The sequence below is a fragment of the Pristiophorus japonicus genome, chromosome 10 (genome assembly GCF_044704955.1).
Source record: "Pristiophorus japonicus isolate sPriJap1 chromosome 10, sPriJap1.hap1, whole genome shotgun sequence".
In the NCBI taxonomy this organism is placed as follows: Eukaryota; Metazoa; Chordata; class Chondrichthyes; family Pristiophoridae; genus Pristiophorus; species Pristiophorus japonicus.
This window is the reverse complement of record NC_091986.1, coordinates 213,095,450-213,121,297: the sequence shown is the minus strand read 5'-3', so window position 1 is coordinate 213,121,297 and position 25,848 is coordinate 213,095,450. Positions and strand designations below refer to the sequence as shown.

Genomic DNA, 25,848 nt, shown 5'->3' with positions numbered 1-25,848 from the left:
CGAGGGGCTAGATGGCCTACTCCTGTTCCTAATTCTTGTGTTCTTATCCCCCCTCCCCAGCCTGACCAGGTTTTTGGGAGGGAAGAATTCCCCTACCCTTTTGAGCCAATTTTGTACCCTCAAAACTGCCACCAAGCTCATGGTCTGAAGGGCTGTAGTAATACCCGCCCTCCTGTATGGCTCAGAGACCTGGACCATGTACAGTAGACATCTCAAGTTGCTGGAGAAATACCACCAACGATGCCGCCGCAAGATCCTACAAATCCACTGGGAGGACAGACGCAGCAACATTAGCGTCCTCGACCAGGCCAACATCCCCAGCATTGAAGTACTGACCACACTTGATCAACTCCGTTGGGCGGGCCAAATCGCTCGCATGCCAGACACGAGACTCCCAAAGCAAGCGCTCTACTCGGAACTCCTTCACGGCAAGCGAGCCAAAGGTGGGCAGAGGAAACGTTACAAGGACACCCTCAAAGCCTCCCTGATAAAGTGCGACATCCCCACTGACACCTGGAAATTCCTGGCCAAAGACCGCTCTAAGTGGAGGAAGTGTATCCGGGAGGGTGTTGAGCACTTCGAGTCTCAATGCCGAGAGCATGCAGAAACCAAGCACAGACAGCGGAAGGAGCGTGCAGCAAACCAGACTCCCCACCCACCCTTTCCTTCAACCACTGTCTGTCCCACCTGTGACAGAGACTGTGGTTCTCTTATTGGATTGTTCAGCCACCTAAGGACTCATTTTAAGAGTGGAAGCAAGTCTCCCTCGATTCCAAGGGACTGCCTATAATGATGATGATGACCCTTTGTGTGAAGAAGTGATTAGACACAATTGGGACACTAAGGGAATCAAGGGATATGAGGATCGGGCGGGAAAGTGGAGTTGAGGTTGAAGATCAGCCATGATCTTATTGAATGGCGGAGCAGGCTCGAAGGGGCCATATCTTCTGCACCCATTTCTACAATTGTTATGTTCTTCATGGCCCAGAAATCCCAGTCGGCTGCTTCCCGCGGGCGATCGAGGGGAAAAGTTAAAAGTTGTGCACCTACCTGTTCCTGCTGCGCCCACTGAGGCCTCCACTGACTGCGTGTCGCAGCGCGTGCACGTCGGGACATGCGCAGGGCTGGAGCTGCAGTCACATGGCTCTGGGCAGCCAATCAGGTCAAGTATGTTCTCATTCATAATAATGGGAACTCCGTAAGTTGGAATTCCCATTATTATGAATGAGAAACAGCCCCAAACACACAAAACTCTAATAAAAGATAGAAAAAATACACCACATATTTTTATTAATTTCAATTAAAGCTATTTATATATTATAAAAAATATATATTTTTCCGATTTAAAAAAAAAAAGTTTTTAAAATTATGGTTTAAAATAAACTTACCGTAGTGGGGAGGGTTTTTATAAATTTATTTTATTATGTTTATGTGCTTGCTTTTATCAGGCGCAAGAGTTTTCAGGACATTGGTTGGGCAAGATATGGGTAAATACCACACTCTTGCCCATGTGAATGTCCCGGATGTGGAGATGCGTTGGCTCTATATGTTGGCATCGTGTGCTGAAAACCGGCTTTTCCGATGCCTTTCTGGGTCTGCACACACCCCGTACAGACCCGGGAGGCTGGAATTTCTAGGCCCATATAAATTCTTTATTTCCTCTTGTTATTGTTGTGTTAGCAACACTATAAACATAATGGGAAGGTTTCCCCTTGGTAAATATTTCTAACCAGGTCGTAAAAAGCATTCAAACCAACACATAAGATTTCAAAAACTACCGACCAGCGCAAGTCTTCCTCTGGGGTTGAGTGCTGGTGGTTACTGGTCTGTCACTTGTGAGGTGATTTCAGCTGAAGGATTAAACATCTCTTCCAAGAAACACTTAAACTGATAGACTTCCAACCTGACCCCAACATGAAGAACATCTACTGGTAAGCTTTCTATTTCAGCTAGCTCTTCTCATCATTCTCCAGTTAAAAAAATAATCTCTTCATTGGCTATCCATCAGCGCCTCTTTGTAACAGTAGTTGACATGTCTGCATTATCATAGTTTAGAGGTAGTCAGTGAGGTCTGGAAGATGTCGTTAATACCCTGTTTATAGTTACAGCTCATCGGTTAGCTGGCCCGGCCCAACATCGCACTCCAGATCCCTTCGCCCAGTCGGCCCGGCCCAACGACACACTCTGGGTCCCTTTGGCCAGCCGGTCTGACCCAGCCTCGCACTCCAGGTCCCTTCGGCCAGAGGGCCCGACCCAACGACACACTCCAGGTCCCTTCAGCCAGCCGATCTGACCCAGCCTCGCACTGCAGGTCCCTCCGGACTTTTAAAACATCCCTCGGATCTCCAGCAGACAATTGACCTTCCTAATGCCTGTCCCCCAACTAAGCCTTGGGCCACGTACCATCAAAGACGCTACTCGGCGATGAGCTTGAGGCTGACATCGTCCGAGCCAGGGATCGCAACATGTGTGCATCACCCGCGTCATGACAGAAGCTGACGACTGCTGGACGGACCACCGCCTAATCCGATCCATTATCGACATTAACATTGCCCCAAAGCAGAGGGGACAGCAGAAGCAGTTCCGCAAAAAAGTTAATGCCGGGGCATTTAAAGACCCAGCTAAGAGAGCCCTATACAGCCAGCGCCTCACAGCTAACCTGGCGTGCCTTGATGACCCCGAGATGTTGAATGCCCACAGCGCTTGGTCTGTCCTCCAGGCCTCCATAACCAGTGCTTGTGTAGAGACACTTGGTCACTCAACCAGAAAACACCAGGACTGGTTTGAGGAAAATAATCAGGAGATCCAAGAACTAATAGATCGCAAGCGCAGAGCATTTCTGAGCTTCAAGCAACAACCTAACTCGGGAGCAGCAAAGCAACATTACATACGGCTCAAGGCGGAGGTCCAACAAAAAACCCGGGACCCAAAGAACAGGTGGTTGATGGAGAAAGAGCAGGAGATACAACAACTGGCCGACAGCCACGATATGCGAGGATTCTTCATCGCAGTCAAGGCCACCTACAGTCCAAACTCCCAAGACTCCGCACCTCTGCTGGCCAAGAATGGGGAAACACTCATCAAGGATACCGAGGCTATCAGGGCCCGCTGGAAGGAGCACTTCGAAGATATCCTCAATCGAGACTCTGCCTTTGACTCGAGTGTTCTTGACTCCATCCCGCAGCATGCGACCCGCCACCACCTCAGTGAAACCCCAACGCTGCACGAGGCAGGCAAAGCCATAAAACAGTTCAAGAACAACAAGGCTACGGGTGCGGATGGAATCCCTGCTGAAGCGCTAAAGTATGGCGGAGAGGCGCTGTTGGTGTGGATACATGACCTCATCTCTCTCATCTGGAGGGAGGAGAGCATGCCGGGAGATCTCAGAGATGCAGTGATCGTGACCATCTTTTTTAAAAAAAAAAGGGACAAGTCCGACTGCGGCAACTACAGGGGAATCTTCCTGCTATCAGCCACAGGGAAAGTTGTCGCTAGAGTTCTCAACCATCTTCTCCCTGTGGTCGAGGAACTCCTCTCGGAGTCACAGTGCGGATTTCATCCCCTATGGGGCACAACGGACATGATCTTTGCAGCGCAACAACTGCAGGAAAAATGCAGGGAGTAGCGCCAGCCCTTATATATGGCCTTCTTCGACCTTACAAAGGCCTTTGACACTGTCAACCGCGAGGGTCTATGGAGCATCCTCCTCCGTTTCGGGTGTCCCCAAAGGTTTGTCAACATCCTTCGCTTGCTCCACGACGACATGCAGGCCGTGATCCTTACCAACTGATCCATTACAGACCCAATCCATGTCCGGACCGGGGTCAAACAGGGCTGCGTCATCGCTCCAACCCTCTTCTCAATCTTCCTCGCTGCATGCTCCACCTCACAGTCGACAAGCTCCCCGCCGGAGTTGAACTAAACTACAGAACCAGTGGGAAGCTGTTTAACCTACCCCGCCTCCATGCCAGGTCCAAGATCACCCCAACCTCTGTCGTTGAGCCACAGTACGTGGACGACGCCTGCGTCTGCGCACATTCTGAGATTGAACTCCAGGATATAGTTGATATAGTTACTGAGGCATATGAAAGCATGGGCTTTACGCTAAACATCCGTAAGACAAAGGTCCTCCACCAGCCTGTCCTCGCTGCACAGCACTGCCCCCCAGTCATCAAGATCCACGGTGCGGCCCTTGTCAACGTGGACCATTTCCCATACCTCGGGAGCCTCTCGTCAACAAAAGCAGACATTGATGCGGAGATTCGAGATCGCCTCCAGTGCGTCAGTGCAGCCTTCGGTCGCCTGAGGAAAAGAGCGTTCGAAGACCAGGTCCTCAAATCTTAAACCAAGCTCATGGTCTACAGAGCTGTAGTAATACCCGCCCTCCTGTATGGATCAGAGGCATGGACGATGTACAGAAGACACCTCAAGTCGCTGGAGATAGATCACCAACGATGTCTCCGCAAGATCCTACAAATCCTCTGGGAGGACAGGCGCACCAACATTAACATCCTCGACCAGGCCAACATCCCCAGCATTGACCACACTCGATCAGTTCCGCTGGGCAGGCCACATTGTCCACATGCCAGACACAAGACTCCCAAAGCAAGCGCTCTACTCTGAACTCCTTCACGGCAAACGAGCCAAAGGTGGGCAGCGGAAACGTTTTAAGGACACCCTCAAAGCCTCCCTGATAAAGTGCGACATCACCACTGACACCTGGGAGTCCCTGGCCGAAGACCGCCCTAGGTGGAGAAAGTGCATCCGGGAGGGCGCTGAGCACCTCGAGTCTCAACGCCGAGAGCGTGCAGAGGTCAAGCGCAGGCAGCAGAAGGAGCGTGCGGCAAACCAGTCCCACTCACCCTTTCCCTCAACGACTGTCTGTCCCACCTGTGACAGAGTCTGTTGCTCCCGTATTGGACTGGTCAGCCACCAAAGAACTCACTTCAGGAGTGGAAGCAAGTCTTCATCTATTCCGAGGGACTGCCTATGATGATGATGATTGCCTTCTAATCTATCGGTTTTCCCCTGTTAATTACACAAATTAGAGTTGTATTCACTAGAATTTAGAAGGTTAAGGGGTGATTTGATCGAAGTTTTCAGGATATTGAGGGGAACAGATGAGGTAGATAGAGAGAAGCTGTTCCCGCTGGTTGGGGAGTCCAGGATCAGGGGGCATAATCTAAAAATTAGAGCCAGATCTTTCAGGAATTAAATTAGGAAATGCCTCTATACACAAAGGGTGGTAGAAGTTTGGAACTCTCTTCCGCAAACGGCAATTGATGCTCGGTCAATTGTTACTTTTAAATCTGAGATTTTTGTTCAGCAAAGTTATTATATGGGCCAATGGAGTTAGGTCACAGATCAGCCATGATCGCATTCAATGGCGGAACAGGTTCGAGGAGCTGAATGGTCTTACTCCTGTTCTATGTTCCTGTGTTCCTATGTTCGTATTCATAGACTTTAACTGAAAAAAGGACTGCAACTAAAATGGTCAGTTTAAGTAGTTTTTCTTCCCTGCAGCATATCCATACAGCCACTCTAAATAAGTTTAGAGACAACACTGCCCAGTGTTGTTCCATATCCTCTTGTTTGCCATACACAAAACACCTGTTGACATCAGGTAAGTGGCCAGCTCCAAGTGCCAGTGTATGTTTTGGGACGTGTGTGTGAGCGAGCCAGAACAGCCTGTCCTTCCAAACTTTCTTTACATCTTCCCCGTTTTTCCCAACCTCCGTGGAGCAGTCTCTGTTTTGCCCCCCCCCTCTTTCTCCCATAGATCAGCCATGATCTCGTTGACTGGTGGTACAGGCTCGAGGGGCTGAATGGCATCTTCCTGTTGCTATGTTACCCCTCCAATTCCATGCTCAGGGTTCTGAGGTACTTGCAATAATCGCAGTTACAAATGGTTAACTCGAAATGTGAACACGGTCAAGACAGATATGAATTTAATTCTGTTCGGTTGCACAAAGCTTGTGTGTGAGTCTTGTGGATTTTGTTGATAAATTTTTATAAAAAGGTGGCACTCTTTCAGACAGGTGAAGGCGAGTAATGTGATTTGTTCTTCCTTCTAAGGGAAGGGATGGAGTCCATTCTCTCGGCTGATGCCCATAAGAAAGCTCATGAGCGGCTCTATGTGTCAATCACAAACGTTAAGACACTGAAAAATTGTCTGATCTCCTCGTTTCCTACCAGGGAGGACCTCATAACGGTAACTCACCTCAGATTGCATGTGGTTGCGTAATTGGGTTTACTGTCTGCATGTTAAAGAAACGGAAAATGAAGACTTGCATTGCATTTATGAAGCACCTTTCACTACCTCAGGACGTCCCAAAGTGTTGTACAACCAATGAAGTACAGGTTGACCCTCCCTTATCCGGCACCCTCGGGACCTGGCCTGTTCCGGATGAGGGGAGGTCACTTGTTTGGGTGGACTGCGCCTTTAAGCGCTGTTACTGGGATGGGCTGGGGTGCTGCTGCGGTCAGTGTGTGTGCGCGCGCGCCGATTGGCTGGAACGACAGTCAGTCAGCCAGCCAGTCAGTGTGCAGGGGGCCCCGAAGAGTCGGCAGGCTCCGAAGAGTCGCCCCGAGCCCCCCCCGGAGGGAGCGCTGTGGGGAGGAGCGGCCAGCTCGAGGACTGTGGCTGCAGGAGTTCCAGCAGGGCGATGAGGAGGCAGCCAATCGAAGAGAAAGATTGTATTGGCGAGTAGGATTTGTGCATGCGCCACCCGGCGGCCGGGTATGGTCCCGGACGAGGGGTGGTGCCGGATAAAGGAGCTCCGGATAAGAGAAGTTCAACCTGTACCTTTTTATTTGAAAAGTATAGTCACTGTTGTAATGTAGGAAACATGGCCAATTTGCACACAGCAAACAGTAATGTGATGATGACCAGATAGTCTGTTGTAAAAGTATTAGTAAATCATAATTAATTGTTGCTATTCAGAAACCTATGCGAAGGGCCCAGTCTGTAATGCAGGACACCACCAAGGGTGATAGGAGTAAGAGAGAAGATGACCTAAATCAAATAGCAGTGGGTTAGTAACTCAGCTTGAATTTCGAAAGCCTTCAGATTGTAACAGGATGGAAGACTGTGGGCAGTGGGGGATGTTCAGCACTTCTGAGGTCCTTCCATCTAAATCTTACCCTTTAGGTTCCACCCTGTGGAATTTAGGGTCAGTGTACATAAGACATTAAGGCCAGGAAGCACACAGACTCAACTCATGGTGTGTGCCAGGCTAGAATTCACTTCAATCACTAACTCTGGTAGTTTATTTCACAGCCTCAAATCTCGTGTGTAACAAAAAAAATGTCTCCTATTTGTAAAATCCTGTCCCCTCAGTACAGATTCACACGAGGCATGTAGTGAAGTCAAGGTCACTCTGGACCTGCACCTTTATTTCACAGCTCTGGAATGCTGCACTTTTCTGAGACCTGCCCTTATATACCTGTCTGTTGCAAGTGCACCCCTGGTGGTAAGGTATGCTGGTGGTTACAGATCATATCTTATTACAGTCATGTATAGCATGTTAGGATACAGTTATATATAATAATGTAAGATACATGACACTGCTCTCTGTCCTTACTCCTATCTATGACCCCTTGTTCTAGACCTTTCAATCACTGGAAACAGACTGATTCTATCTACTTTGTCTCAATTCTTCATAATCGTAAACATGTTTATCATGTCACCTGATAATCCCATCTATTTCAATGAAGACAGCTGCAATTTTTCTAGTCTTTATCTTTGTATCTTCTCTCTCTCTTTCTCTTTCTTTCTCTCTTTTTCTCATTTTTCTTTTTCTTTCTCTATCTCTATCTCGCTTTCTCTTTTTCTCTTTCTCTCTTTCTCTTCTCTCTTTCTCCTTCTACCACTTTATTTCTCTTTTTCTGTCCCCTTTTCTCTCCCTCATTCTCTCTTCCTTCCTTTCTTTCTCCCGCTCCCCCTCTCTCTCCCGCTCCCCCTCTCTCTCCCACTCCCCCTCTCGCTCCCGCTCCCCCTCACGCTCCCACTCCCCCTCTCTCCCGCTCCCCCTCCCCCTCTCTTCCGCTCCCCCTCGCTCCCGCTCCCCCTCTCTTCCGCTCCCCCTCTCTTCCGCTCCCCCTCTCCCTCTCTCCCGCTCTCTCCCTCTCCCTCCCAGAGGCTGAGCACGGTATGTCCTGCTGAAGAGAGGAGAGATAAGTTGCTGGGAAATGTGATGGGGCCAAACTTTAAATGAAGCCGAGGAAAAATGACAGACATGAAGGTCATGATGTTGCTGATGTTCAGGCAGACACAGGAAATGTGATGATAAAGCTGACTCTGATCCTATCGGAGCTTATTGCCCAGTATATTGGTGTATTTTTATTGCTCTGCACTATGATTTATTGCCGATGGTCTTCTCTTAATACTAACAAAATCTTATAAATGTCATATTTTGTTCTCGCAAACTGTTTTAATTTAGATTTACTTGTGACATTGCAGATTCGATCTTGAGTCGGCAGTATGGAAAATTGTTCTTTTTTTTTCCTCGCCTACTAAAATAGCCAGGCTATAAAAATTCTGGTTATTAAAATATTTATAAATAAAAATCTTGGCTGACTTGTATTTAAAAAAAAAAAAAAAAAATTCTCCTTTTTCTACTAATCTTTTTTCCCACCCTTTCTGGTCACCTGACGGTGGCTGTTCCTTGCCTGGGTATGACTCCACGGGTGGCAGATGCTCTTCTCGAAATACTCTTATGTGAGTCCTTTCATTTAACGTTAATGGAAGTAAAATACTTCCTCAGGCCCGAGTTCCTGATACTCGGCTTCCAGCAGGTGAAGTTATGCACTGAGAGCACTGCCTCTGTGACATTTGCTCTCTAGCGCCGAGGGTCACTCCGTGAAGAATGACCACACGGTCTGGTACTGGAAAAAGAAAGAAAGACTGACTTACATTTATATAGCGCCTTTCACGACCACCGGACGTCTCAAAGCGCTTTACAACCAATGAACTAGTTTTGCAGTGTATTCACTGTTGTAATGTGGGAAACGCGGCAGCCAATTTGCGCACAGCAAGCTCCCACAAACAGCTTCATCGTCAACATAGGCAGTCCCTCAGAACCGAGGAAGACTTGCTTCCACTCTTAAAATGAGTTCTTAGGTGGCTGAACAGTCCAATACGGGAATTACAGTCTCTGTCACAGGTGGGACAGACAGTGGTTGGAGGAAAGGGTGGGTGGGGAGTCTGGTTTGCCGCACGCTCCTTCCGCTGCCTGCGCTTGGTTTCTGCATGCTCTCGGCGACGAGACCCAAGGTGCTTAGCGCCTTCCCGGATGCTCTTCCTCTACTTGGGGCGGTCTTTGGCCAGGGATTCCCAGGTGTCGGTGGGGATGTTGTACTTTATCAGGGAGGCTTTAAGGGTGTCCTTGTAACGTTTCCTCTGCCCATCTTTTGCTCGAGCCAAAGGTGTGCAGCGGAAACGTTACAAGAACGCCCTCAAAGCCTCCTTGATAAAGTGCAACACAAAAAGCAATGTGATAATGACCAGATAATCTGTTTTTGTTATGTTGATTGAGGGATTAATATTGGCCAGGACACCGAGGATAACTCCCCTGCTCTTCCTCGAAATAGTGCCATGGGATCTTTTATTCCACCTGAGAGAGCAGACCTTGGTTTAACGTCTCATCCAAAAGATGGTACCTCCAACAGTGCAGCGCTCCCTTAGCGCAGCACTGGGAGTCTCATCCCAGCTTTTTGTGCTCAAGTCCCTGGAGTGGGACATTGAAGCCGCAACCTTTGCGACTCAGAAGCGAGTGTGCTACCCACTGAGCCACGGCTGACACAAAGCTGGAGGCCGTTTGAACCCGGGGAGCCAACGGGGAGGATTTTCAGCTGGCCGGCAAGTATGAAACCCGGCGCTGCCGATCGGCCGCAGGTTGCGGAAACCGCCCGGCGAACCGACAGGAGAGACGGGCGGCTGGAGAGACGCACCCCCACCGGGTCCTACGCATTCTGGACTGGTGGACGACCCAGGAGCAGATCCACGTAGGATTAAGATTCTCCTGGCGGCTCCGGGAACTGAAGATTGATCTCCACGACAACCCAGGAGAAAAGTCATAGTGGGCCGGGGGGGGGGGGGGGGGATTTTAAAAAATTGTGCATTTATATAGCGCCTCGGGACGTTCCAAAACGCTTTACAGCCCATGAAGCACTTTTCTTGAAGTGCAGTCGCTGTTGTAATTTAGGAAACGCGATGGCCAGTTTGCACAGAAAGCTCCCATCAATGACTCAACGCAAACTGACTCCATACCATACAGGGATGTGCATTAAATCTTCGAACTGAGCGGAAAAAATTTACTTTTTGTAGATTTACCGTTGAAAGTTGACACTTGCTCTTTCTTACCAGGTTCTTCTTGCCAGCAGCTTTGTGCCATTCTACGCTGGCATCAAGGCAGTGGAGTATAGAGGAGAAGTGAGTATAAGTGGCTTTCTATACAATAGTTATGATTTGCTATGTGCATTTTTCTGTTGAGATTTCATTTAAAAGTATAATGTATAGTTTACGGTGTATTACGATGAGGATCTGAAGTAATCCGTGTCTGCTTCAAAGCCGGCAGCAGCACTCTAGCAATGGACACTTGGGGGCAGAAGTGCAGCAGTTCAGAACAGCAGTTGAATAAATTGAGGCAAGATCATCATCATAGGCAGTCCCTCGAATCGAGGATGACCTGCTTCCACGCCGAAAAGGGATCAGTTCACAGGTGTTTCAATATTCCAGATCCCGAACTGCATCCTGAAGGGTGGAAGATACCTGTGCGTGGATTTATTTAACGTGTGGTGGCCGTTGTACACCAGCCACCACACGGGCTTGACAGAGCTCGGTCTTGGTCCAGTGGCAAGGGTTAACCAAGACGACTGGAGACCAGCTCTGCTGCACGGACCTAGTGCGCACACATATCGCAGTGCGGGCTGGCCCGTGCTGCCCCTGGGCCCTCGCCTCTTCTGGGCACCAAACTCGCGCCTCTCCTGGGCCCCGATCACGTCCCTCTACAATCTCTTGCCGCTCCTTCGCTCCAACCTCGCTGCTCCTGCTGTACCTGCCCCGCCCTCCTGCAGCAGCGTGCGCTGCTCCCCAAAGTAGCATGCCACCGCACGCTGTTCCCTCTAATAGCCCCGGCCTGCTGATGGTCTTGCAGGCCGGGACCACGTGCCGAAGAGGCAGGGTGAAGTTTTGCAGCGGCTGCCAAAACGTAAAACGGGGACCTCTTGTAAGAGCTACCCTACATAAAACTCGATCCAAAACCCGGCAGCCCGTGTCCTAACTCGCACCAAGTCCTGCTCACCCATCATCCCTGTGCTCGCTGACCTGCATCGGCATCCGGTTAAGCAACGCCTCGATTTCCAAATTTTAATTCTTATTTTCAAATCCCTCCACGACCTCGCTCTGCCCTATCTCTGTAATCTCTTCCAGCCCCTGGTCATTATCACAAACATAATGTGATAATGACAAGAGGTTTTCCATTGGTTTTTATTTTTTTCAAAACATTTTAATTTTTATCTGTTTCCCCTCCACTCCCTGGGTGCGACTCAATCCACGGTGGTACTTTGGCGAGGATTGCATTTTCCGCCGAGATTGGGAGCTGCTGCCCACTGCCGCCCAGATTCACGGCGTAAATTGTTTTTTTGCCGCCGGCGGTACTGTCTTATCTTTTACAGGAATCTTCCTGGCAAAGTACCGTAGGTCTCTTGGCGGTCACCGGCGGTCCTTAAGGCGGAACTTGGCTTCCACCAAGTTCGGGCCCTTAGATTTATATAGCGCCTTTCACGACCACCGGGCGTCTCAAAGCACTTTACAGCTAATGAAGTACTTTTGGAGTGTAGGCATTCTTGTAATGTAGGAAACCGGCAGTCAGTTTGCGCATAAGCAAGCTCCCACACACAGCAATGTCATCATGACCAGATAATCTGTTTTTTTGTTATGTTGATTGAGGGATAAATATTAGACAAATATTAACTCCTTCTTTGAAGTAGTGCCATGGGATCGTGTTTCAATATGCTGGCTGCTTTTACTCCTCAATGCCTGAGTCAACTACCAATACACCACTTCAAACAACATTACCCTCTACCTCCATTTCAAGGCGTTTCTGAGACTTGAACCCGCTACCACTGAGCCAAGGCTGGCACCAAAATAAGTCGTTGTGTGTGAAGTGCTTTGGGTGTATGCAATTACATGGGTTTTACAGCACGGAAACAGAGCAGTCAGCCCAACAGCTCTGTGCCGGTGTTTATGCTCCACACCAGCCTCCTCCCACCCCTCTTCATCCCACCCTATCAGCATATCCTCCTATTCCTTTCTCCCTCATGTGTTTATCCAGCTGCCCCTTAAATGCATCTCTGCTATTTGCCTCAACCACTCCCTGTGGTAGCGAGTTCCACACAGGGCACTGTATAAAAGCAAGATTGAATCCCCCTCCCCTCACTTGACACTGGGAGTTTGTTTGATACCGCACTTATTTCACTAAGAAAAACATAGAAGAAGCTATTATCCTAGCATTACAACAGTGACTACACTCCAAAAGTACTTCATTGGTTGTAAAGCACTTTGAGACATCCGGAGGTTATGAAAGGCGCTATATAAATCTAAGTCTTTCTTTTAGCAGCCTGATTCAATTCAAAGCCACATATCCGAAGTGAAAGGGCTGCTTTTGCCCCTGTGCAGTATTCGACATCTCGAAGGCCTTTAATCATCATAGGCAGTCCCTCGGAATCGAGGAAGACTTGCTTCCACTCTTCGAATTAGTCATTAGGTGGCTGAACAGTCCAATGCAAGAGCCGCACTCCTTCCGCTGCCTGCGCTTGTTTTCTGCATGCACTCGGTGATGAGACTCGAAGTGCTCAGCGCCCTCCCAGATGCTCTTCCTCCACTTAGGGCGGTCTTTGGCCAGGGATTCCCAGGTGTCGGATGGGGTGGTTCCACTTTATCAGGGAGGCTTTGAGGGTGTCCTTGTAACCTTTCCTCTGTCCACCTTTGACTCGTTTGCCATGAAGGAGTTCCAAGTAGAGCGCTTGCTTTGGGAGTCTCGTGTCTGGCATGAAAACAACGTGGCCTGCCCAGCGGAGCTGATCAAGTGTGGTCATTGGTTCAATGCTGGGGATGTTAGTCTGGACGAGGACATTAATGTTGGTGCATCTGTCCTCCCAAAGGATTTGTAGGATCTTGCGGAGATATTGTTGGTGATATATCTCCAGCAACTTGAGGTGTCTACTGTACATCGTCCATGCCTCTGATCCATACAGGAGGGCGGGTATTACTACAACCCTGTAGACCATGAGCTTGGTGGTAGATTTCAGGGCCTGGTCTTCGAACACTTTTTTCCTCAGGCGGCCGAAGGCTGCGCTGGCACACAGGAGGCAGTGTTGAATCTCCTCATCAATGTCTGCTTTTGTTGATAAAAGGCTCCCGAGGTATGGGAAATGATTCACATTGTCCAGGGCCGTGCTGTGGATCTTGATGACTAGGGGGCGCGGCCAGGCTGGTGGAGGACCTTTGTCTTATGGATGTTTAGCGTAAGGCCCATGCTTTCGTACGCCTCAGTAAATACCATTAAATACCAGTTAAACCCATCGTGATGCTCAGTGGATTACTCTGTCATCCAGAACATAAAAATACTTTCTCCTTATAGAGAATCACACTGGCCATTCAGTCTGTGCCGGCCCTTTGAAAGAGCTATCCAATTAGTCCCACTCCCTTGCTCCCTCTCCATAGTTCTGCAATTTTTTTCTTGTCAGGTATTTATCCAATTCCTTTTTGAAAGTTACGATTGAATCTGCTCCCACCGCCCTTTGAGGCAGCGTGTTCCAGATCATAAGAGCATAAGAAATAGGAGCTGGAGTAGACCCTGTGAGCCAGCTCTGCCATTCAATAAGATCATGGCTGATCTGATCTTGGCCTCAACTTCACTTCCCTGCCCGCTCCCCATAATAACTGACTGCGCAAAAAACAATTCTCCTCATCTACCCCCTGGTTCTTTTTCCAATGATCTTAAATCTGTGTCCCCTGGTTACCAACCCTCCTGCCAATGGAAACTGTTCCTCCCTTGTCTAGGCTATCAAAACCCCAAAAGAGGCGGGGGGGGGGGGAAGGGTAAGAGGAAGGTGTCTACGTCTAATTTTCCTTCCTAATCACTTTCTCTAGTTTGTAACCCCTACTGATTGTGAACTGGATGCTACTCTTCTGCTCATGTTGTTGGCTGCCCCAGATCATGGTTTCATTATGTGAGTTCCTATTACACCCTTGAGTCAACTAGCAGAACCATCATCATAGGCAGTCCCTCAAAACGAGGATGACTTGCTTCCACGCCAAAAAGGGATGAGTTCACAGTTGTTTCAGTGAAGGACCTAATATTCCAGATCCCGAACTGCATCGTGAAGGGTGGAAGATGCCTGTGCGTGGATGTTTTTAATGTGTGGTGGCCACCACACGGGCTTGACAGAGCTAGGCCTTGGTCCAGTGGCAAGGATTAACCAAGACGACTGGAGACCAGCTCTGCTGCACGGGCCTAGTGCGCGCACACATCGCAGTTTGGGCTGAGCCCGTGCTGCCCCTGGGCCCCGAACTCACGCCTCTCCTGGGCCCCGATCACATCCCTCCACAGTCTCTCGCCACTCCTGCTGTACCTGCCCACGCTCCAATCACCGACCTGGACCTTGATGATGTCACTCTTCGCTGCCGTCGCCCTCCTGCGCCAGCTCGCGCTGTTCCCTGAAGTGGCCTCCACGCTGCTCCCAGGCCGCCACACCTTTTATGGCCCCGACTTGCCGCTGGTGTTCTCACGCAGGTCGGGGCCTCCACACTGCCACTTCGAACAGCAACACCACCCTCCATCTTACCTGAATGCATCTGTGTGCTTCAAACATCCAAAAATATAATTGCAAAGTTACCATCATTTAAAAAAGACTGCATGGCATGAATAGAATACCATGCAGGTCACAATGTGAATGGATAGCTACAATGCCTTCATCGCTCAATTGTATAAATGTGGTTTTTGCGAGAGGACACGCGTCAAACCCGCTGTGCCACCACCGGGAGCTTGTTGTCTCTGACAGCGATGGAGCAGATGGAGGCACAATGGGGGATCGCTAGCATCAGCTGGGGTGGCAGAGATGTATGTGCAACACGTTGAATGTGACGCGGTTGGAGAGTCGACCATTGAACTCTGCAAATTCTGTGGCCAAGACTCACGTAATACTTAAAGGCGAAACCTTTCCAAGATCTCTGCACAACAACAAGAAATTGCACTTAAATAGCGCCTTTAACGTCGTCAAACAACAACAACAACTTGTATTTATATAGCGCCTTTAACGTGGTGAAACGTCACAAGGTGCTTCACAGGAGTATTATACGATAACATTTTGACACCGAGCCGCATAAGTAGAAATTAGCGCAGGTGACCAAAAGCTGGGTCAAAGAGGTAGGTTTTAAGGAGCGTCTTGAAGGAGGAAAGAGAGCCGGAGAGGTTCAGGCAGGGAGTTCCAGAGCTTGGGGCCTAGGCACTTCACAGGAGAAAATTTGACACCGAGCCACATGTAGCTGCGGAGGGGGTTTGCTCATTTGTGAGTTAGGTGAGGCTGTGGAGTGATGGAAAGACGAGGCCAAGGATCTCGATATTAAATTGCTGAGGCAGAATGAACTGCTGACACTTGGCACAGATTGTGTTCGACCTTGTGCAGGAGAATACCTGGAGCCCAGTTCTGGATTGTATGTGAAAGGCAGAGCCAATGAGGCAATTAAGGAGAGTGTTTGAGAAATCACTCCTGGGGAACGATGAAGTTATAAAGAAAGAAAGGCTTGCATTTATATAACACCTTTCACGGCCACCGGACATCCCAAAGTGCTTCACAGCCAATGAAGTACTTTTTGAAGTGTAGTCACTGTTGTAATGTAGGAATCGCAGCAGCCAAATTGCGCACAGCAAGCTCCCACAAACCACAACGTGATAATGACCAGATCATCTATAAGTGATGTTGAGTGAGGGATATATATTGGCCTGGACACTGGGGATAACTCCCCTCCTCTTATTTGAAATAGTGCCATGGGATCTTTTGCATACACCTGAGAGAGCAGACAGGTGTAACGTCTCACCCAAAGGATGGCACCTCCGACAGTGCAGCACTCCCTCGGTATTGTGTGGCACCCGGCTTGCGAGCACCATCGGAGCAGGCCAGGGAGCGGAAGGAGCAGTGTGGCGGCGTACCACTCCAGGGAGCAGCACGTGCTGGAGCAGGAGAGCGACGGCAGTGAAGAAGGTGACTGGACTGGACGTCACCAAGGTCCAGGCCGCTGATTGGAGCGGGGGCAGGTACAGCAGGAGTGGCGAGGTCGGGGCGAAGGAGTGGCGAATGATCGTGGAGCAATGTGATTGGGGCCCAGGAGAGACATGTGTTCGGGGCCCAGAAGAGGCGAGGGCCCAGGGGCAGCACGGGCCCAGCCCACACTGCGATATGTGTGCGCACTAGGTCCGTGCAGCAGAGTTGGTCTCCAGTCGTCTTGGTCAATCCTTGCCACTGGACCAAGACCTAGCTCTGTCAAGCCCGTGTGGTGGCTGGTGTGCAACGGCCACCCCACGTTTAAAAAATCCACGCACAGGCTACCACTCTTCAAGATCTAGTTCGGGATCTGGAATATTAGGTCCTTTATTGAAACACCTGTGAACTTTTTGGAGTGGAAGCAAGTCATCCTCGATTTGAGGGACTGCCTATGATGATGATGACTGTACTGGAGTATCAGCCCAGATTCTTGTGCTCAGAAGGTTGTCTCGTGAATTGCGACCTCTGATAGAAGGCCTATCCGTTGGCAGCTCCGCCTCCAATAATCCGTCCTTTTAAAAATGTGTCCTTTGTAACTGCACTGGCGTGTCAGCCTATATTTTTGTGCTCAAGTCTCTGGAGTGGGTCTTGAACCCACAACCTCCTGACTCCGAGGCGAGGATGCAACCCACTGAGTCACGGCTGGCACACAATGGGGAGAGGTAGGGGCGTAAGCGGGCAGTGTCCGGGAACTGGAATGATGTGGTCTTGGCTCCTGATCCGACCTCGCAGGATGGAAAATAAGCTTCTCAAATCTTTGGCGGAGATTATCCAAAATAAAATGCAAAGGGAGAAAGAAGAAATCAACTGAATGAAAAGAGAGATTAAAATATCAAATCAGTAACTGGCCCCAAGTCGTGAACCTTCACAGCAACCTAGCTTTTCGATTAGTAATCACCAACTTTAGATCTGAGGCCAACAGAACTGTTTGCTGTATACATTAGAAACCCAAAGCTCATTCACATTGATATCAGATATCACAGATCTTTATCGGGAAGTAAATCATTGTTCGAGAATGAGTGTGTGGTGGAAGATTGTTGAAATAGATAATAGAGCAAGATAGTATGACTGAAAGCCAGTAAACAGATGAGTGAGATTAATCCTCCAGGAAGCATTGTGCAATGCTGGCTGTACAATAACATTAGCGTTAGGGTTGCGGTGTTAACTGCACTTTAAGGTGTTCGCTATTGTCAAGGTACCACAGACGCCAGATCCTATGCGTGAGCTAGATAATGAGTGTCGGAGGGCTAATCGACCGTGATGGGCATCATGGGCCAGCCCGATCCTGCCCTCAGCTAATATCCGCACATGCAGTTTCTAACGGGAGCGATCAGAAAAGGGAACTGTGGCCGATTCTGTTTTTTCCCACCCCTCCCTAGCATCATCATCATAGGCAGTCCCTCGTATCGAGGATGACTTGCTTCCACGCCAAAAAGGAATGAGTTCGCAGGTGTTTCAATGAATATTCCAGGTCCTGCACTACATGTTGAAGGGTGGAAGATGCCTGTGCATGGATTTTTTAAACGTGTGGTGACCGTTGCACACCAGCCACCACACGGGCTTGTCAGAGCTAGGTCTTGGACCAGTGGCAAGGATTAACCAAGACGACTGGAGACCAGTTCTGTTGCACAGACCTAGCGCGTGCATCTATCGCAGTGTGGGCTGGCCCGTGCTGCCCCTCGGCCCTCGCTTCCCCAGGGCCCCAAACTCGCGCCTCTCCTGGGCCCCATTCACGTTGCACTACGATCACTCGCCGCTCCTGCACCCCAACCTTGCCGTTCCTACTCACGCTCCAATCAGTAACCTGGACCTTGGTGACGTCCAATCCAGTCACCCTCTTCACAGCCGTTGCTCTCCAGCACACGCTGTACCTTGAAATGGTACGCTCCTTTGACAACCCTGACCTGCTGCTGATCTTTGCAGGTTACCCCAGGAGTGCTGTATTACATTGGTAGCAGTGGAGCACGGTATTTCATTAGTCGTGATGGAGAAGTGCATTGCATGGTAGTGGTGGAGAGCTGTATTGTATTGGTAGTAGTAGAGCAGTGTGTTATACTGGTAACAGTACGATGGTGGAGCTCTGTTGTATTTTCTTTTTTCCTTCACGGGATGTGGGCGTCGTTGGCAAGGCCGGCATTTATTGCCCATCCCTAATTGCCCCTTGAGAAGGTGGTGGTGAACCGCCGCCTTGAACCGCTGCACTCCGTGTGGTGAAGGTGCTCCCACAGTGCTGTTAGGGAGGGAGTTCCAGGATATTGACCCAGCAACGATGAAGGAACGGCCGATATATTTCCAAATTAGGTTGGTGTGTGACTGGGAGGGGAACGTGGAGGTGGTGGTGTTCCCATGCGCCTGCTGCCCTTGTCCTTCTAGGTGGTAGAGGTCGCTGGTTTGGGAGGGGCTGCCGAAGTACATTAACGGAGCACTGTATCAGGAACAAGACTGTGTTCAGTTTGGAGCACTGCACCTCAGGAAGGGTATATTAGCCTTGGAGTGGGTGCATTGCAGTTTCTGTGCAGAATGTTTGGACCTGCCTAAGCTCCTGTATCACTCTTGTTACTGGCAGAGCAAAAACACTCATCACATCCGTGTGAGGTGGATTCAAAACCTACTCCTAGAGGTGAAAGCGTCTCCGGTGAGGGGTGGGGGGGGGGGCACAATGACAGGGGAGGGGTCGCTACTGCCTCCTGGGAAATTGTCCCAGAGGTTTGGGGGGGGGGGGGGGCAGCGTCCCGGCGATGATGTCATCACCGTGCGTGCCGACACATCGCCCCGCGCCGACCCCTTAACGCCCCGCGGGCTGCGTGTTGCTGCCAGATGTCCATGCCAGCTTCGCAGGCCTTGCGGCCCTTAAAGGGGAGGGAGGCCTTTAGCGCCCCGGGCTGCCATCTTTATTTGTTGGCTGGCTGTTGGGTTGGCCCGACAATGGCGGCCCTCGCGTCGGTTGGGCCGCCATCGTACAGCCTGGCGCTCCGCCTTGGGTGACGGGCTTGCTGGCCCGATCGATCGCTTCCCTGGTGGCACAATGGTGGCCACCAAAGGACCTGCAGAGTGCGCAGCGGCCCTCCCCTTTAATGGATTCACTGCCGCACTACCTCCCCGGGAACGCCCCTCAAAGGAAGCGGAGCTCCGGAGACAGGGCTCCGCTTTGATGGGCGCACAGCCCAATTCCATATCGGGACCAGGATGGACGGACTCTGACACAGGAAGTCCTGGCATTTATGACACCAGCAACTAGACCCAGCGGGCTAGAAATTCATTTGGACACCCCCAATCGGAGCACGGGGCAATTTCTAGTCCATGATCTCGTCATTATCTCATTGCTGTTTGTGGGACCTTGCTGTGTGCAAATTGGTTGCCGCGTTTCTTACATTTTGAAGTGTAGTCACTGTTGTAATTCAAAAGTACTTCATTGGCTGTAAAGTGCTTTGGAACGTCCTGAGGTCGTGAAAGGCGCAATAGAAATGCAAGTCTTTGTTTGCTGCAGTGAAGTTCACTTTTAATGTCGCCTGTATTTTGAACACCCTGGGCTGGAAATTCGGTGGAAGGCTTTTTAAGGCGTTCATGTCGGGCGGCTGCTAAGTTTAACGCCGGAAAATGGTTTGCGACGGTAGCCCAAAAATTCAGTGGTTGTACCCCGAGACTGGAGCGGAGCGCTAAGGGAGGCGTTCCACACTTATCTTGGGGCGCTAGGCCGGGTGAGCAACTGAAGATGCCGATCTAAAGAGCCGGCTTTGTAGCGCCCTAAGAGAGGCCTCTCTGCAAAAAAATAAAGGATCACACTTGCCTCATCCAATCATAAGAACATAAGAACATAAGAAATAGGAGCAGGAGTAGGCCATACGGCCCCTCGAGCCTGCTCCGCCATTCAATAAGATCATGGCTGATCTGGTCATGGACTCAGCTCCACTTCCCCGCCCGCTCTCCATAACCCCTTATCCCCTTATCGTTTAAGAGACTGTCTATTTCTGTCATAAATTTATTCAATGTCCCAGCTTCCACAGCTCTCTGAGGCAACGAATTCCACAGATTTACCACCCTCTGAGAAGAAATTTCTTCTCATCTCTGTTTTAAATGGGCGGTCCCCTTATTCTAAGATCATGCCCTCTAGTTCTAGTCTTCCCCGTCAGTGGAACCATCCTCTTTGCATCCAACTTATCAAGCCCCCTCATAATCTTATACGTTTCGATAAGATCAGCTCTCATTCTTCTGAACTCCAATGAGTAGAGGCCCATCCTACTCAATCTTTCCTCATAAGTCAACCCCCTCATCCCGGAATCAACCAAGTGAACCTTCTCTGAACTGCCTCCAAAGCAAGTATATTCTTTCATAAATATGGAAACCAAAACTGCACGCAGTATTCCAGGTGTGGCCTCACCAATACCTTATATAGTTGTAGCAACACTTCCCTGCTTTTATACTCCATTCCCTTTGCAGTAAAGGCCAAGATTCCATTGGCCTTCCTGATCACTTGCTGTACCTGCATACTATTGTTTTGTGTTTCATGCACAAGTATCCCCAGGTCCCGCTGTACTGCGGCACTTTGCAATCTTTCTCCATTTAAATAATAACTTGCTCTTTGATTTTTTTTTCTGCCAAAGTGCATGACCTCACACTTTCCAACATTATACTCCATCTGCCAAATTTTTGCCCACTCACTTCGGCTGTCTATGTCCTTCCATCCCTTAGCGCCCCGGGGCAGCTCTGCACGCCAGCTTTCTCTGGCAGGATCACTAATGGGTGCTACTGGTGCAGCGCAAAACAAATGTTGCAGCCGTGTTGACAACTGGGGGCGTGACACACCGGCGCTACGCTCCCGGGCGATATTCCTCTGCGCCGCCGATATCGGCACATGGAATTTGCCGAGTAGCATGAATGCCGGCACTTTCGGCTGCAAACCCTTTAGCGCCCCTGTTCCCACCCTCGCGAGAGGCGGTGTCCAAACAGATTTCTAGCCCGCTGGGTCGAGTTCCTGATGTCATAAATAAAATGAGCAACATTTCTAGTTATGGAACGGGATAGAGTCTTTAAAAAAAAATTAAGTGTGGCAACTGTCCTGACTAAAGAATCTGACCAGATACTGTAAGCTCAAAGTAATGTGTGACCGTAGTCCATTATTACAGGTCTCCAGAGTGCCTCTCCAGCCTGTGAGGCCTCCTTAAGTACAGGTGCTCCCAAGGGATTGTGGGATTTCTTATTTTTCATTTTCTCTGACCTCCTAAACAGGGGATTCCTTCTAAAACCTTGCTGTTTTTTTTTTGTTAGTCATGGATTGATGGTGGGTTAACAAACAGGCTTCCGATCTTATCCATCGGACAGACCATGACTGTCTCACCTTTCAGTGGGAAATTGGATATCTGCCCTCAAGACAAATTCCAAAGCAATTTGTACATCACGATCGCAAAGCAGGAATTCATAGTAAGTGCTTTTCAAAACGAGTGCGCTGCTCAGATACTTAAAAAAAAGAACTGTTTCCTTCTTTCAAAAATGCTGATTTAAATATTTTCCCCGGTTTAAGTACATGCATCTTTCAATACAGTGCGGTTTTCTAAAGGTCGTTTGCACCATAATGATTCTTCACGACGATGCAGTTATAGTATATAAAAACAGGAAATGCTGGAAGCACTCAGCGGGTCAGGCAGCATTTGTGGAGAGAGAAAGAGAGCCGGCGTTTCAGATCGATGACCTTTCGTCAGAACTGGAAAAATGGTGATGCAACAGGATTTTAAGCAAGTGCAGGGGCAGGGGAAGTGGTGGAGGGGAGAAAAGAGCAGAAGGGAAAGTCTGTGATAGGGTGGAAGGCAGGAGAGATTAAATGACAGAAACATAGAAAATAGGTGCAGGAGCAGGCCATTCGGCCCTTCGAGCCTGCACCACCATTCAATATGACCATGGCTGATCATGCAACCTCAGTACCCCATTCCTGCTTTCTCTCCATACCCCTTGATCCCTTTAGCTGTAAGGGCCACATCTAACTCCCTTCTGAATATATCCAACGAACTGGCCTCAACAACTTTCTGTGGTAGAGAATTCCACAGGTTCACAATTCTCTGAGTGAAGAAGTTTCTCCTCATCTCGGTCCTAAATGGCTTCCCCCTTATCCTTAGACTGTGTCCCCTGGTTCTGGACGTCCCCAACATCGGGAACATTCTTCCTGCATCTAACCTGTCCAGCCCCGTCAGAATTTTACATATGTTTCTATGAGATCCCCTCTCATTCTTCTACATTCCAGTGAATACAGGCCTAGGGATGATGGTGCGAGGCGAAAAGAGATGGTAATGGGGCAAGGAAAGGAACAAAAGGTGGGTCTAGCGGAGGTGTAAATGGGAATAATCAGTAACAGCTGCCGTCAGGAAAAAATGGAGGTGGGGGCAGAGGTTATGATTTGAATTTGTTGAATTCAGTGTTGAATCCGGAAAGCTGTAATGTGCCTAGTCGATGATACAGTTATAGGGTTTTGTTTACAACTCGCACCAGCCTTTTTTATTCTCTTTCCCATGGCGCTGATTCCGCCATTCACACCCTATCTAGGCTCATGTTTTGTTTCTTAACCTGTTCCATTACCATCTCATTTTTGCCCATCATCCCTTTTGTCTCTCTAATCTCTCCTGCCGTCCACCCTATCACAGACCTTCCCTTTTGTTCTTTCCTCCCCAATTCCCCCCCCCCCCACCACTTTCCTTGCTCCTGCACTTCCTTAAGAATCTGTTACCTCTCCAACTTTTCCAGTTCTGACGGAGAATCGCAGAACCGAAACGTTAACGCTGTTTTTCTCTCCACAGATGCTGCCTGTCCCGCTGAGATTTCCAGCATTTTCTGTTTTCAGTGCAGTTATAGGGCTCAATTTCCCCAAAGCATTTTTTTTGGCGTACTTGAAGAGTTCCGCACGATTTTTTGGGGGCCCAAGTACGCCAAAAAAACAAGGCGAGGGAATACACATTAAATGGTACGACACTGAAAAGAGGAGTGCATGTCCACAGATCCCTGCAAGTTGCAGGCCAGGTAGATAAGGTGGTTAAGAAGGCATATGGAATACTTGCCTTCTTTAGTCAAGGCACAGAATACAAGAGCAGGGAGGTTATGCTTGAACTGTATAAAACATTGGTTAGGCTGCAGCTGGAGTACTGCGTGTAGTTCTGGTCACCACATTACAGGAAGGATGTGATTGCACTAGAGAGGGTACAGAGGAGATTTAGAAGAATGTTGCCTGGACTGGAGAATTTTGGCTATGAGGAAAGATTGGAAATGCAGGATCTGTTTTCTTTGGAACAGAGGAGGCTAAGGGGAGACTATATAGAGGTGTATAAAATGATGAGGGGCCTGGATAGAGTGGATAGGAAGGAACTATTTCCCTCAGCAGAGGGGTCAATAACCAGGGGACATAGATTTAAAGTAATTGGGGGGACGTTTAGAGGAGATATGAGGGGAAATTTCTTCACCCAGACGGTGGTGGGGTTCTGGAACTCACTGCCTGCCAGGGCGTCTCGAAGGCCGGGTGTAAGCCAGCAATCTGCCCCTCTGCCCTTGATTTGTGTGTGTTTCTGTGTGTGTGTGTGTTTCTGTGTGTGTGTGTGTGTCTGTGTGTGTGTGTGTGTCTGTGTGTGTGTGTGTGTCTGTGTGTGTTTCTGTGTGTGTGTGTGTGTTTTTGTGAGGAGTGTGTGTTTCTCTGTGTGTGTGTGTGTGTGTGTGTGTGTGTGTTTCTCTGTGCGTGTTTCTGTGTGTGTGTGTTTCTGTGTGTGTGTGTGTTTTTGTGTGTGTTTCTCTGTGTGTGTGTGTCTGTTTCTGTGTGTGTGTGTTTCTGTGTGTATGTGTGTGTGTGTGTGTGTGTGTGTGTGTGCGTTTCTGTGTGCATTTGTGTGTTTTTGTGTGGCGGTCACAGCCTGCAAGACCATCAGCAGGCCGGGGCCATTGGAGGGAGCAGCGTGCGGTGGTATACCACTGCAGGGAGCAGCGCGTGCTGCTGCAGGAGGGCGACGGCTACGAAGCCAGGTCGCTGATTGCAGTGCGGGCAGGCACAGCAGGAGGGGCGAAGGAGCGGCAAGAGTCCATAGAGGGAAGTGACCGGGCCCCAGGACTTGGCATGAATCTGGGGCCCAGAAGAGCCGAGGGCCCAGGGGCAGCACGAGCCAACCCACACTGCGATATGTGTGCACACTGGGTCCGTGCAGCAGAGCCTGGTCTCCTGTTAGTCCTGGTTAACCCTTGCCACTGGACCAACACCTAGCTCTGTCAAGCCGGTGTGGTGGCTGGTGTGCAACGGTCACCACACGTTTTAAAAAAAAAAGTCCACGCATAGGCATCTTCCACCTTTCGGGATGTAGTTCGGGATCTGAATATTAGGTCCTTCATTGAAACACCTGTGAATTCATCCCTTTTTGGCGTGGAAGCAAGTCATCCTCGCTTCGAGGGACTGCCTATGATGATGATGGGTAGAGGCAGGAACCCTCACCACATTTAAAAGATACTTGGATGAGCACTTAAAGTGCCGTAACCTACAGGGCTACGGACCAAGAGCTGGAAAGTGGGATTAGGCTGGATAACTCTTGGTCGGTCGGTGCGGACACGATGGCCTCCTTCCGTGCTGTAAATCTCTATGATTCTATGATTCTCCCTGAGACCACTATGCTCAGCAACTCCTTCAGTTTAAATCCCTGGTCCAGGCCACACCATCTGAGGCTGGGCCTGTACTCATTGGAGTTTAGAAGAATGAGAGGTGATCATTGAAACATATAAGATTCTGAGGGGATTTGACAGGGTAGATGCAGAGAGGATGTTTCCCCTCGAGGGGGAATCTAGAACTAGGGGGCATAGTTTCAGAATAAGGGGCCGCCCATTTAAGACGGTGTTGAGGAGGAATTTCTTCTCTCAGATGGTTGTGAATCTTTGGAATTCTCTGCCCCAGAGAGCTGTGGAGGCTGGATCATTGAATATATTCAAGGCGAAGATAGACAGATTTTTGAACTACATGGGAGTCGAGGGTTATAGGGAACAGGCAGGAAAGTGGAGTTGAGGCCAAGATCAGATCAGTCATGATCTTATTGAATGGCGGAGCAGGCTCGAGGGGCCAAATGGACTACTCCTGCTCCTATTTCTTATATTCTTGTGTTTGGGTGAACTTCATTAAAAAAAAATTATTTGAATTGAAAATAATGAACAGGAAAAAGCAGTTGAATTAATATAATAATCATTTGTAAACAATTTAACTGAGCGCTGGAGGCAAGACTTTCTCTTTAATACCAGTTTACCATTAAATGTACAAAAAGCAGCCAATAGGTTTGTTTTTAAAATAGAAAATATATTCCTGTGAAGCCAAGAGAAGCAAGAGTACTCCCCCGAATTCACAGTATCTCAATGCTCTCCGCCCCCTCACCCACTACCACTGAGATTTACCGCATATGATTTGTTCTGCACCTCTATGTTTGTGTAAGGAAAGCTGGACTACAGGGGAGGGGTGGGGGGGTTATTTTAATAACGGGGAGCGAAATCAAAGGTGCCACACTGCATTTTAACAACGTGTATTCT

The 25,848-nt window shown here is 49.3% G+C and overlaps 1 protein-coding gene across 6 annotated transcripts in view; it reads left to right on the top strand.

Moving 5' to 3' along the window:
* Positions 1-25,848, top strand: part of pnpla4 (patatin-like phospholipase domain containing 4) — an 86,594-nt gene that overhangs the window by 48,868 nt on the left and 11,878 nt on the right. For 4 of the 6 annotated variants that reach the window (XM_070892543.1, XM_070892538.1, XM_070892541.1 and 1 more), the window contains 3 exons: positions 6,076-6,211; positions 10,367-10,432; positions 21,592-21,744. In XM_070892543.1, the coding sequence (XP_070748644.1) occupies positions 6,076-6,211; positions 10,367-10,432; positions 21,592-21,744 (355 nt within the window). The remainder of the gene's footprint in view (positions 1-6,075; positions 6,212-10,366; positions 10,433-21,591; positions 21,745-25,848) is intronic. The other 2 variants (XM_070892540.1, XM_070892542.1) reach the window with 2 other exon arrangements.